The sequence below is a fragment of the Physeter macrocephalus genome, chromosome 2, assembly GCF_002837175.3.
Source record: "Physeter macrocephalus isolate SW-GA chromosome 2, ASM283717v5, whole genome shotgun sequence".
Lineage (NCBI taxonomy): Eukaryota > Metazoa > Chordata > Mammalia > Artiodactyla > Physeteridae > Physeter > Physeter macrocephalus.
In genome coordinates, this window is record NC_041215.1 from 22,740,264 (window position 1) to 22,751,865 (window position 11,602).

Below are 11,602 nucleotides of genomic sequence, written 5' to 3' on the forward strand. Positions count from 1 at the left end.
GGCCACTTCCTCTGCCAGAAAAGCTCTTCACCCATCTTCTGACTCCAGTGAGGCCCTCAGAGATTCCCCCCTGACCACACTGCTAAAATAGTCTTTGTCTCCCTTCGTGGCTCTCCCTCCCACTTGCTTATCTTCAGGGCACTTATCACATTTTGTGTCCATCTATCATCTGTCTCCCTTGCTAGAATGTGCGCTGCCTTAGGTTCTAGGACAGTGGGTCTCCCCTGGAGGTGATTCTGCCCCCAGGGGACCCTGGGCGATGTCTGGGGACATTTGTGGTTGTCATGACCAGGGTGGGCTCTTGGCATTGAGTGGGTGGGGCCAGGGAGGCTGCTCCACACCCCAGGGCATCCAGGACGGCCCCCCAGAGGATGACCCAGCCCCACGTCAGCAGTGCTGGGGGGACCCTGGGGTAGGGCAATGGACCTCAAACGTGTCCCCAGACAAGCATCCCCTGGGAGCTTGGTAGAAATGCAAAATTTGGGAATTCCCTGGCGGTCCAGTGGTTAGGACGCTGGCTTTCACTGCTATGGACCCAGGTTCGATCCCTGGTCGAGGAACTAAGATCCCACAAGCCGTGCGGTGCAGCCAAAAAAAAAAAAAAAAGATAAGAGAAAGAAATGAAAAATCTCTGGTCCTGCCCCAGCCAAGACTAGCTCAGCAGGAGGCCCAGCCAGTCCCTCAAAGGAGAGGGCATGTGAACCGTGGCAGCCTTTTCCTTTGCTTTAAACGCAGCACCTCAGCTGTGCCTTCCAGGCACTGAGTCGGGGGGCTCTAAACGGCCCACCTGCCCATCCCGGCTCTCTCCTGCCAGGCTGGGCACACAGCAATCACTTGGGCCCTCGGCCAGAACACTGCGGTCTGCCAGGTCAGCTGTTCTTGCCCCAGGAGCTTCAGAGGCCTGGAGGGTGTCAGGGGCGGGGAGGGACGGGGTCTCCCTTCTGCAGCCCAATCTGGCCTCAGCTAACTGACAGCCAGGAGAAGAGTTCTAGGGTCTTCCCAGAACCACCCCAAGCCCTGCAGCAGCCCCCTTCTGCCCTCAGGAGTCCCAGCCCAGTCCCAGCCTGCAGGAGGCTCTCAAAAGGTCAGGTGGGTCAGTCACTGGCTCTGTATCAAAGCTGACAGACAGCTCAGGGTGGACACGGGCTGGGACAGGTGGGCCGCATGACCCTCTCTTCCTGGCAAGGCTGAGGGTCCAGAGCTGGTGGTCAGGGCAGGCCTGGAGGCGCCGTGTGCAGGGACACAGCATCCCGTCCGATGCCTGTGTTTTGGGGCCCAGAAGATGCAGACTGGCTGGGAACTGGCGACCCCCTCCCCGGCTCCACACTAATAACTTCTCCACCAGAAACGCAAACGGCAGACAACAGAAGCCGCAACACACTGTTATTACGCTTGATTCAATCCGCGAGGCCTGGGTGCCGCCTCCTAACCTTCTACTCTTTTGTCTCCAGATCAAGGAGGGGGACCTGGCTGACTGCATCCAGCTGTCGTCGGCACTGGGAACCCCGACTCCACTCGGCTCGGGGGCGGCGGGGCCGGTGAGGGTGACGCTGTATCAAGGACTAGAGCTGAGTCCTGGCTCAACCCTCCTGCTTGCTGAGCCCCCGCATCGGGCCCCCATAATCGTGCTGCCAGGAGCCTGCCTGGTCGCAGCCAAGCGGCTAGGGGTGGCCTTGACCCAGCCAGGCACGTCCGGATAAAGGTGGTTCCTGGTGTTTTGTGCTGGGAGTTTTGTTTCTTTAAACAGAAAGGCGTCTGTGCTACTTGGGAACGCTCGTGTCCAAGTGAAGGTGGCTGTGCCTGTTTGTCACCAAGCAATACACAGGTCACTTGCAGGAGTGTGTCCCCCTCTCCTCCATGAGACACACACACAGATCTCAAAGCGACACGTCCTCGATGGCGCAAAGTTGCGCAGAGATGAATGAAGGCTTTCGTGGCCGACGTCCGGTTCCATGTCAGGGCTGGTCCAGGGTCCCAGGTGGTGGGTGGCCAACCCACAGGTTTCTTCAGCCAAAGCTGTCACCACGCGGCACCTGTCGTGTCAGAGCGGGTGTGGGGGAGAAGGAGCCACTGAGCTGGCCTAGACGAGAAGACCCTGGTCTCGGCTGGACATGGCCACCATGAGCCGGGGGACCTCAGGAGCAAGGTCGGCCTCTCCGGGCCCCCATCAGATGGGACGACCATTTTTCTTCTTACCTCAACTTTCAACTTTGATCCTTGGCCAAAGCAGGGAAAGCTGACCAGAACTGACCAAGTGACACCATCATCCCTGTGGCCCTGGGAAGCCGACCCCAGGGCTGACCCTGGTCCCTCCAAGCACAGCAGACAGGAGGGGTGGCATTAGGGGTGCTGGCGGGGCAGCTTGTGTCCTCTCCTACGACACACAGCACCCCCAAACTTCTTGGGGGTCCCAGCATCCCCGGGGGGCCTGGAAGCAGTTTTGCTGGGTCAGGGAGAGGCCAGAGCCTGGCAGACAGAGGCTGGACAGGCTGGGGATCCGAGGATGCCGGGGGCCGGGGTGGCGGTGTCTGAGGGGCGGGCGGGGTGCCCCGGGGTTTCCCCCGTCACTGGTGTGGCAGCGCCCTTCGTGGTCTGGAAGCTGGCTTAGAGTGAGGGGGCATGATGTGACCCTGAAGGCTCCAGTGCAGGGAAGGTAAGGGGAAATGGAACTGAGGGGTGGAGGGGCTCGTGGTGTCCCCAGGCATCCCTGGAAGCTGATGGCTGGGGGGAGGGCGGGGACCCTGCTGTGTGTGCGCTTTAGGTAATGGAGGCGAAGGAGTATGGAGAGGAGGAAGCCTGGAGCAGGCTGTTCCGCACCCACGGGGCGGTTTCCTACTGGATTCAGGGGGACGGGGCCCCTGGGGGCCCCTGCCCAGCCCCGTCCCATGGGCCACACCCTTCTGAAGGCAGGCTCTGGAATCTGGCAACTCCATGACACCCCGCCCACCCGGGGCAAAGGTGGCGTGAAGTAGGGGCAGCGGTCGCCAGCAAGGGTGGGTTAAGGACAAGGTGGAGGTGACGGTCCCATGCCCACAGGGGTCACTTTCCCAGCATGGGGACAGGGTCAGGCCATGTGGGGTTCAGACGTGGGTCCTGGCAAAAACCAGACAGAAGTTCCTGGAAACAGGCCCAATACTTCCAGCAGCGGTGGGGTGGGCGCCCAATAGAGTGGAAGTGAGGGGCCTTGGACACACGGCCCTGCCCCGAGACCCATATCGACACCGAATGAGGCTGGGGCCGTGGCGGAGGTTGTGCGCTCTCCTGCCCGCGGAGCCGGGCAGGTGGCAGCAGGCCAGTGTCTGGGATGCCCCCTGGGACAAGCAAGTAGCTGCTCCTGGAACCCCACCGGGCCGGAGTGGCAGGCTGGAGGCCCCGCCGCGCCCAGGGCCATGGGGCAGAGGGGCCCGTCCTCGCCGGGAAGCTTTGACGGCCCCACTGCCACAGCCCGTCTCCCCAGTGTGGGTCTGGGCAGTGACCGCGAGTGAGGAAGGAAATCAGAGGTTCTAGGAAGGAGCCTGGGCCCCATGCCAAGTGGACAAGTGAGAAGACATGAAGGGTGTAAGTAATGGGATGGAGCTGCAGAAGCCGAGGCTGCGCCTCCAGGCTTGGGGGCAGACACACTTAAGTCCCCCCAGAAGGGCCCTCAGCCCTGGCTCAGCCTGGGAGCAGGAGCCGGTTGCCATGACTACACTAACAGAGCTTGTTGCCACGGAGGGGAGGGTTCGCGCCAGCCCCACGGGGCTGTTAGGCTCCTGTGCTTCCCGAGGGGGGTCCTAGCTTCATCTGTGTCTGGCCAGGGGGAGCTGAGTCACATGGCCCCTGACCCTGGCCTGAGGGAGTCGTCTTGCTCTGGAGACCCTGTGGCCAAGCTGCCGCAGGCCTGCCCGCACTCTCTGCAGCCCTGGGGCTCTGTTGCCTCGGGGAGCCGAGCAGCGCAGCCTGGCCCGGAACCCCAGCCCCTGGAGAGCAACCTCTCCGGGCAGGGTGGCCGCACAGAAAGCAGGGAAGAACAGGGCGGCTCTGAGACCCCTGGAACCTCTGTCTCCCGAGAAGCACAGCCTCAGGTGGTAGGAATCACAGCCCCATCACCCCCACTGACCGCGAACGGACAGAGGCTCCTGGCTGGCCTTTCAGAAACCCCTCAGGGCACCACGTGACAGCGACAGGACCCTCTGCTCACCCTGGGGACACGCCCGCCACATGCCGCAGGGCTCCAGGGAAGGCCTGGGGGTGGCTACAGCGTTGGCACTGTAGCCAGGGCTGCGGAGGACACAGGCTGGCCTCTCCCGCACTCGTCCACAGCCGGCGGGGTTTAGGGGTGGGGAGGGTCTGGGTCTGACCCCACCTGGACGCCCGGGGCCACCCCCCCGCGAGTCACCAGACCCCCACGCCGGCGGATGACATGGCCACACAGCTTTGGTGAATACTTTTAAGAGAAGAATTTGTAAAAGTAGTAGCGGTGCCCCAAGGCTCGGGGAGTAGGATCTGGGGCTCAGTGCGGTCCCGGGCGGCCCCTCTGTGCGCAGGCGTAGCCCAGGGGGCTGAGCTCGGACCCTCGGGGGAGGCGAGGCTCCGGCTGGGTAGGGGCGGGGCAGGCGCCCGGCGCGGGATGGTCACCACTTCAGGAAGACCATGCCCGCCAGGACGGCGTAGCCCAGCACCAGGAAGAGGACCTTGAGCAGCCGGTCGCTCTTCTCCTCCAGCTCCTTGGCCAGGATCTCAAAGAAAGTGACGAAGAGGAACGTACCGCCTGCCAGGCCCTGCAGCACCACGGAGGCCACGCTGCTGGGCACGCCCTGGGCGCTCTCGATGCCCAGGCCGAGGCTGATGCCCAGGGGGATCATGACGCTCACGGTGACGGCCAGCTTGGCAGCGTCCGTCAGGGCCATGGCGCTCCTGGCCATGCTGATGCCCAGGGCCACGGCCACCAGCGTCTCGTGAATGGCCACCCCCACGAACAGGCTCACCACCTTCTCCCCCTCCTCCTGCAGGCCCAGGGCCAGGCCCTCGAAGACCGAGTGGGCCGACAGGGCGAAGACCAGGCTGAGGAGCCGCAACGGGCTGGAGCGCGACAGCTCCTGGACACTCAGCCCGTGGCTATGCGTGTGGGGCTCCCCATAGAGCGCGTGGCCCCGCGAGCCACCCATGAAGGGGCTCTCGTACTCGGAGTCGCTGCCCACGTCCGAGCTGGCGTTGAACGTCTCCAGGTCGATAAAGGCCGGCCTCTCCTTGCGGAAGGTCAGGACGAGCTGCTCCAGGAAGACGGTCATGAAGAAGCCCAGCAGCACGATGGTCTCGGCCAGCGGGTAGTCGGTGCTGATGTGCCCAAGACTCAGGACTTTCTGGAGCTGGAGCAGAGGGCGCGAGAGGGGCAAAGATGGGGAGAGGTTCAGGGGCGCGAGCGCCGAGACCCCCGCTGCCCCCCACGCAACAGGTTCATCAGACGTCACCTTTCAAGTAGCAGAAATACCCAAATCATACAGGTCTTAAAGAGGGGTGGTGGCTCACCCTTGATGGATTTAAAAATGAAGGGACTTCCCTGGTGGCCCAGTGGGTAAGACTGCGCTCCCAATGCAGGGGGCCTGGGTTCAATCCCTGGTTGGGGAACTAGATCCCACATGCATGCCACAACTAAGAAGTCTGCATGCCGCAACTAAGACCCAGCACAGTCAGTAAATAAATAAATATTTAAAAATAAAAACTCTATTAGAAAGGGACTAGGCCTCACGTCATGTCCACTATGTCAACCAATTTTAAAAGAGTGTAGTGGGTTGCATCATGACCCCTAAAAGATACGTCCGCCAGGAATCTCAGAATTTGACCTTATTTGGAAGAAGGGTCTTTGCAGATGTAACTGAGGTGTGATGGGCTGAATTGTGTCTCCCCAACGAAAGGAAATTTCTATATAAAAGTCTCCCAATGCCTAGTGCCTCAAAACTAACCATACTTGGAGACAGGGTTTTTAAACAGGTGATTCAGTTAAAAGGAGGCTGTGAGGGTGGACTTAATCCACTAGGACTGCTGTCCTTATAGGAAGAGGAAGAGCCATCATGTGAAGAGACAGCAAGAGGTGGCCATCTACAAAGCAAGCAGAGAGGCCTCCGGAGGACCAAACCCTGCCAGCACCTTGGTCTCAGACTTGCGGCCTCCAGCCCTGGGAGAGAATAAGTGTCTGCTGTTTAAGCCCCCCATCTCTGGTCTTCTGTTATGGCCACCCCAGGAAACTCATTCATAAGATAAGGATCTTGAGATGACATCATCCTGGATAAGCATGATGTCCTTAATCCAATGACAGGTGTCCTTCCGAGACAGAAGAAGAGAGACACACAGGGAGAGGCCATGTGACAACGGAGGCAGAGCTGGGGTGATGGAGCCACAAGGTAAGGGTCCAAGGACCGCAGACGATCCCCACAAGCTGGGGGGGACACGTGATAGACCCTCTCTCACGGTCGGAGGACCCAGCCCACTGACACCTTGGTCTCGGACTTCTGGCCTCCAGACTGGGATATGAGCCAGGGCTTCTGGCCCTGATGCCTGTACGGGGCTGGCTTCCACACAACCCAGAGGCTGTTTCCAGAGCTCCCACCACTGCAGCGCCCTGGGTGAATGTGCTGAGAAGGAGCATGAGGCTCGCCGGCACACCCAGCCATCCTCGTCAGATCCTTGAGTCAGCGCTGTCCCATAGAACGTTCCGGATGCTGGAAACGTCCTCTATCTGTGCTGTCTGATATGGAAGCCGCTAGCCTCGCGTGGCCCACGAGGACTTGAAATGTGGCTGGTGCGGCTGAGGACTGGCACGTTGAAGTGTGTTTGACTTCAATTCACTGAAACCTGACCAGCCGGAATGGTGAGTGGCAGCCACACCAGACCGTGAGGCAGACACTCTGGCTGAGGCTGGCAGGCAGCCAGGAGGAGAGGCCTGGCTCACTGGGGCGTGGGAAGCCTGGGGCAGGGGCACGGCCCAGGAGTGGTTTGGGGAGGACCGTGAGAGGGCCCCGAGCACTGAAGGGGGATGGGGAGGGGCAAGGTCATTGCAGCAGTCCAGGCCGGAGGGGTGGCACTGCGGGAATGTGGGAAATGGCGGGGGGGAGGGGGGAGGTGCAGAGGGTGTCAGAGAGGACTCCGATCTCATCCTCACTGACGCCAAGTGCACAAGTTTCCCACGCTGTGTAACAGAGGAACGCAAGCTTAGCAGCATAAAACACCTCCCAGCCCTCAACATCAGGAGTCCAGGCACAGGATGGGGCTTGTGGATAAAGCAAATGGCACAGTGTGGCCAGGGACTGAGGATGGTTCCCAACCAATAGCCAGGGAGACACTGGGTCCTCAGTCTGACAGCCAGGAAGGAACTGAACCCGCCTTACAACCACACTGGCTCAGAGGCCAATCCATCCCCAGTCAAACCTTGAGACGAGACCACAGCCCACCGGATACCTTGATTGTAGCCTCATGAGAGCCAGCAGCAGAGGACCCAGCCAAGTGGTGCCCAGACTGCTGACCCACAGAAACTGTAGGAATAAACACGTGTTGTTTTAAGATGCTAAGTTTGTTATAATTTGTTACGCAGCAGTAGCTAACTGATACAGGAGTTGAAGAGAGGCCACAATTGCCAGCTTGAGGACAAAGTGCATGTGTCCGGGGCAGGTGGTCTGGTCAAGTAATGGCTGATGAGCCCACCAGCTGGGAACCCTAGGTCTAGTTCAAACCCCTTGTTTACCAGATAAGACCCAGAGAAGAGATGCAACCAACTCATGGTCACACAGCAAATTCATTTTCTACTTCCCATCACCCTTATAGTGTCAAGGCCTTGACCTTGGTATCAAGGTTGAAAAGCACCAGAGATGGGGAGGGGCAAGATAAGGGTAGGGGATTAAGAAGTACAAACTATTATGTGCAAAATAAATAAGCTACAATGATATACTGTACAGCACAGGGAATATAGCCAATAGTTTATAATAACTATAAATGGAGTATAACCTTTAAAAACTGTGAATCACTATGTTGCACACCTGTAACTTATACAATATTGTACTATATCTCAATTATAATTATATCTCAAACTATATCTCAATTAGGGAATTCCTTGGCTGTCCAGTGGTTAGGACTCTGTGTTTTCACTGCTGAGGGCCCGGGTTCAGTCTGCGGTCAGAGAACTAAGATCCTGCAAGTCACGCAGCACAGCCAAAAAAAAACACACAACAACTATATCTCAATTACAAAAAAAAAATAAAAGGAAAGAAAAAACAAAAGGCACCAGAGACGATTGGCCATAAGGTGCCAACGGCTGCTGCTACCACCCCAGGGAGCCTTACCTTTTCCCTCACGGCCGGCAGTAAAGCATTGAAGCATGTGGCCAGAAAGACCCCGCCTCCGAAGGTGTTGCAGAGTGAGAGGATCTTTTTCGAACGATGGGCCTTTTCAAAATCTGTCTCGATGATCTTCACGGGGAGCAGGGAGCCCAGCAGCATGAAGAAGAACACGCCCACCATGCAAAGGATTTTGGCTACCAACAACTTCACCATGGCGGCGGCCCGGGCTGCTTCGGTCACCGGTCACTGCAGGGCCAAATCATGTGTGGGCGCACACTCCCCTCCCACGACGCACTACGGGGCCCAGCCACGCAGCCGGGGGCTCATGCCTCAGTCCAGCCACTGTGAATGTCAGAGGCAACCGCGTCAGCTGTTGGATTGGTTATCTGACCAGCTAGAGCAACCAAGCCCATCACCCCCAGTACTTCACCCCGTTCCAGACCTAGCACACGTCCCTGTCTCCTGCAGAAAATTCTCCACGGCTGCACTGTCCAACGTGGCAGTCGCTAGCCGGGTATGTCTGTGTAAGTTAATTAAAATTAAATAAAATGTAGGCAATTCCCTGGCGGTCCAGTGGTTAGGACTCCGCACTTCCAGTGCGGGGGGGCACGGGTTCGATCCCTGGTTGGGGATCTAAGATCCTGTATGTGGCGCGGCCAAAAAAATTTATTTTAATTAAAAAAAATTATAGAAAATGTAGAATTCAGCTCCTCAGTTGCGCTACCCACATTTCAAGTGTTCCATAGCCACTTGAGTCTAGCAGCTGCCGTACTGGACAGCACAGACAGAGAACATTTCCATTGTTGCAGAATGTTCTGGGTCCCACTGCCCTTACATAAAATCCAAAGGCTTATCCCTAAGGCAAAGGCTCTGCACCATCAGCTCGGGCTCCATCTCCCCTCACTGGCCTTTGTGGTCCCTGACGGTGGCAAGCCCGTTCCCGCCTCAGGGCCTTTGCACCAGTTGTTCTCTTGGCCTGGACCACTTCTCTCCCCTGACCTTCCAATGATGCTTGTCTTTCAGGCCCTCAGGAGGGCCTCCCCCTGCCCTAAATGGCATCCCTTGTACCCACCGCAAGGCCTGGCGCAGAACAGATGCTCAGTAACCGCTGGCTGAACAAACGGATGAGCTGAAGCATGTGGATCTCTTTACGGGGACTCAATGAGCCAAAGTAAAGCAGATCTCGCCCTAGATAGACCCGAAAATGTTACCATTAGAATGAGGGACCGCGGCTGCTCCCCTGTCCTTAGGCTTTCTCCCCAACCTCCCAGTTCTCACTGCCCGCGTCCCCATGTCAGCTCAGATGCCACCAGTGGAGAGGGGTCTCCTACCCCATCCCCTGGCATCATTGGTGCTACAGGGAACTACATAATTTAAAGTCCCTGAATGTCATCACTCGCCCTGGGCTGAGACTTCCACGGGAGCAGGGAGTGTGTCTTCCTCAGCCCAGAGCCAGGTACAGTAGGCGCCCAATAAATACCTGCCGAGTGTCGGGATGCCCCAGTCTGTGGCGTGGGGGTGAGGGTGTCCTGGACGCCCTCAAACCGGGGGCTGATGGGGCTGGGCAGCGGGGACGGGTTCATTCATTCATCCTTTCACTCAGCACTTATTGAGCGCCTTCTGTGTGTCCCGCGCTGCACTGGGCACCCCGCTCGAGAGGGGACAAGTCGCGCTCCGCTGGGGGAGCCAGACGCAAATCACACAGATCGCCAGTAAAGGCGGGGCCTCGGCTAACGGGCAGCAGAGCCCGCCAGGCCCCGGGCCGCCCCGGCCCCCAGCCCCGCCCCGGCCCACACTTACCTCCGCCGGGTCCTCGCCCGCCCTCCGGAGCCGCCCGCCGTTCAACCGCCGCGCCGTGTCGGCCCCACTGCAGCACTCTCGGTCTAGCCCCGGCTCGGCCCGCAACTGCCCACGCCCCGCCCACGCCCCTGCCCATTGGCCGCCCCAAGCGCAGCGGGCCAAGTTCTCCACGCTATTGGCTGTTATGGCTGCCACTCACCCCACGACTCCACCTCTCCTACCGGCAAGGGAAAGTAGTTTCCTCCCACTGAGCGGCCGGTACAGCCACCGGGCGGCTTCGGCGGGAAACTCCGACCCTAGGGGAATGGTTCCGTCAGCGTCTGGCTTCCAGAGCTGTCCAGGGGTTCCTGGTGCTGAATCCCGTTCGGATCGAGGTTTGGCCATTGTCAGAAAACGATTTGCTATGGGTGACTGTCTCTCTCGGAGCGTCCTAGCTGCTGATGCCCTTCCCGTCGGTTTAAGATGCAGATTTATCCGTTCAACATCTCTGCCTCCTATGTACCAGGACCTTTTCTAGGAGAACATCTGTCAACAAAACAAGGACCTCTCCCCTTTTGGAGCTTACGTTCTAGGAGAAGACAGAAAATAATCGACAAACATAAGTAATAAAATTATGTCAGAAGGTGACAAGGGCTCTGGAATAATAGAGCCCAGTAAGGGTTATCAGAGTGCTGGGAGGTGGCTTGGGATGAACACACACACACTACTATACATAAGATAGATAACCAATAAGGACCTACTGTATAGCACAGGGAACTCTACTCAATATTCTGTGATAACCTATATGAGAAAAGAATCTTAAAAAGAATGAATATATGTATATGTATAACTGAATCACTTCGCTGTACACCTGAAATTAACACAACATTGTAAATCAACTATACTCCAATAAAATTAAAATATTTTTTTTTAAAAAAAAGAGTGCTGGGTGGTGGATTGCTATTTTAGGGTTTTTTTAAGGATGTGTACCTGGGTCAAATGGATTTTTTTTTTTTTTTTTTTTTTGCTGTACGCGGGCCTCTCACTGTTGTGGCCTCTCCCGTTGCGGAGCACAGACTCCGGACGCGCAGGCTCCGCGGCCATGGCTCACGGGCCCAGCCGCTGCGAGTCATGTGGGATATTCCCGGACCGGGTCACGAACCCGTATCCCCTGCATCGGCAGGCAGACTCTCAACCACTGCGCCACCAGGGAAGCCCCAAATGGATATTTTTTAGGTGAGGAGAAGGAGCCTTTTTAAAATTTTATTTATTTATTTATTTATTTTTGGCTGCGTTGGGTTTTCGTTGCTGCACACAGGCTTTCTCTAGTTGCAGCGAGCGGGGGCTACTCTTTGATGCGGTGCGCAGACTTCTCATTGTGTTGGCTTCTCTTTGTTGCAGAGCACGGGCTCTAGGCACGCGGGCTTCAGTAGTTGTGGCATGCGGGCTCAGTAGTTGTAGCTCGCAGGCTCTAGAGTGCAGGCTCAGTAGTTGTGGCGCACGGGCTTAGTTGC

General features: G+C 57.8%; 1 protein-coding gene across 6 annotated transcripts; it reads right to left on the minus strand.

Annotated features, from left to right (window-relative positions):
* Window positions 1-4,422: 4,422 nt before the first annotated feature.
* On the minus strand, window positions 4,423-10,202 carry SLC39A3 (solute carrier family 39 member 3). Of its 6 annotated transcripts, XM_024133994.3 has the most exons (5): window positions 10,110-10,186; window positions 9,790-9,986; window positions 9,382-9,497; window positions 8,313-8,651; window positions 4,423-5,348 (listed from the first exon to the last, which is right to left on the minus strand). In XM_024133994.3, the coding sequence occupies exons 4-5, from the start codon at window positions 8,520-8,522 to the stop codon at window positions 4,614-4,616; spliced, it is 945 nt and encodes a 314-aa protein (XP_023989762.1). In that variant the 5' UTR covers window positions 8,523-8,651; window positions 9,382-9,497; window positions 9,790-9,986; window positions 10,110-10,186; the 3' UTR covers window positions 4,423-4,613. The 6 variants fall into 6 exon arrangements, with proteins under 6 accessions (XP_023989762.1, XP_023989761.1, XP_054937596.1 ...); XM_024133993.2 differs by lacking the exon at window positions 9,790-9,986 and having other exon boundaries at window positions 10,110-10,195; XM_055081621.1 differs by lacking the exons at window positions 9,382-9,497; window positions 9,790-9,986 and having other exon boundaries at window positions 10,110-10,202.
* Window positions 10,203-11,602: the final 1,400 nt, after the last annotated feature.

What these genes read in the sequence shown, in the direction of transcription:
- SLC39A3 (XM_055081621.1), bottom strand. Translation starts at nt 8,522, where the DNA reads ATGGTGAAGTTGTTGGTAGCCAAAATCCTTTGCATGGTGGGCGTGTTC. An exon ending in TGCCGGCCGTGAGGGAAAAG is followed by an intron (nt 5,349 to 8,312) that starts GTAAGGCTCCCT and finishes CCTCTGCTCCAG; the next exon opens with CTCCAGAAAGTCCTGAGTCT.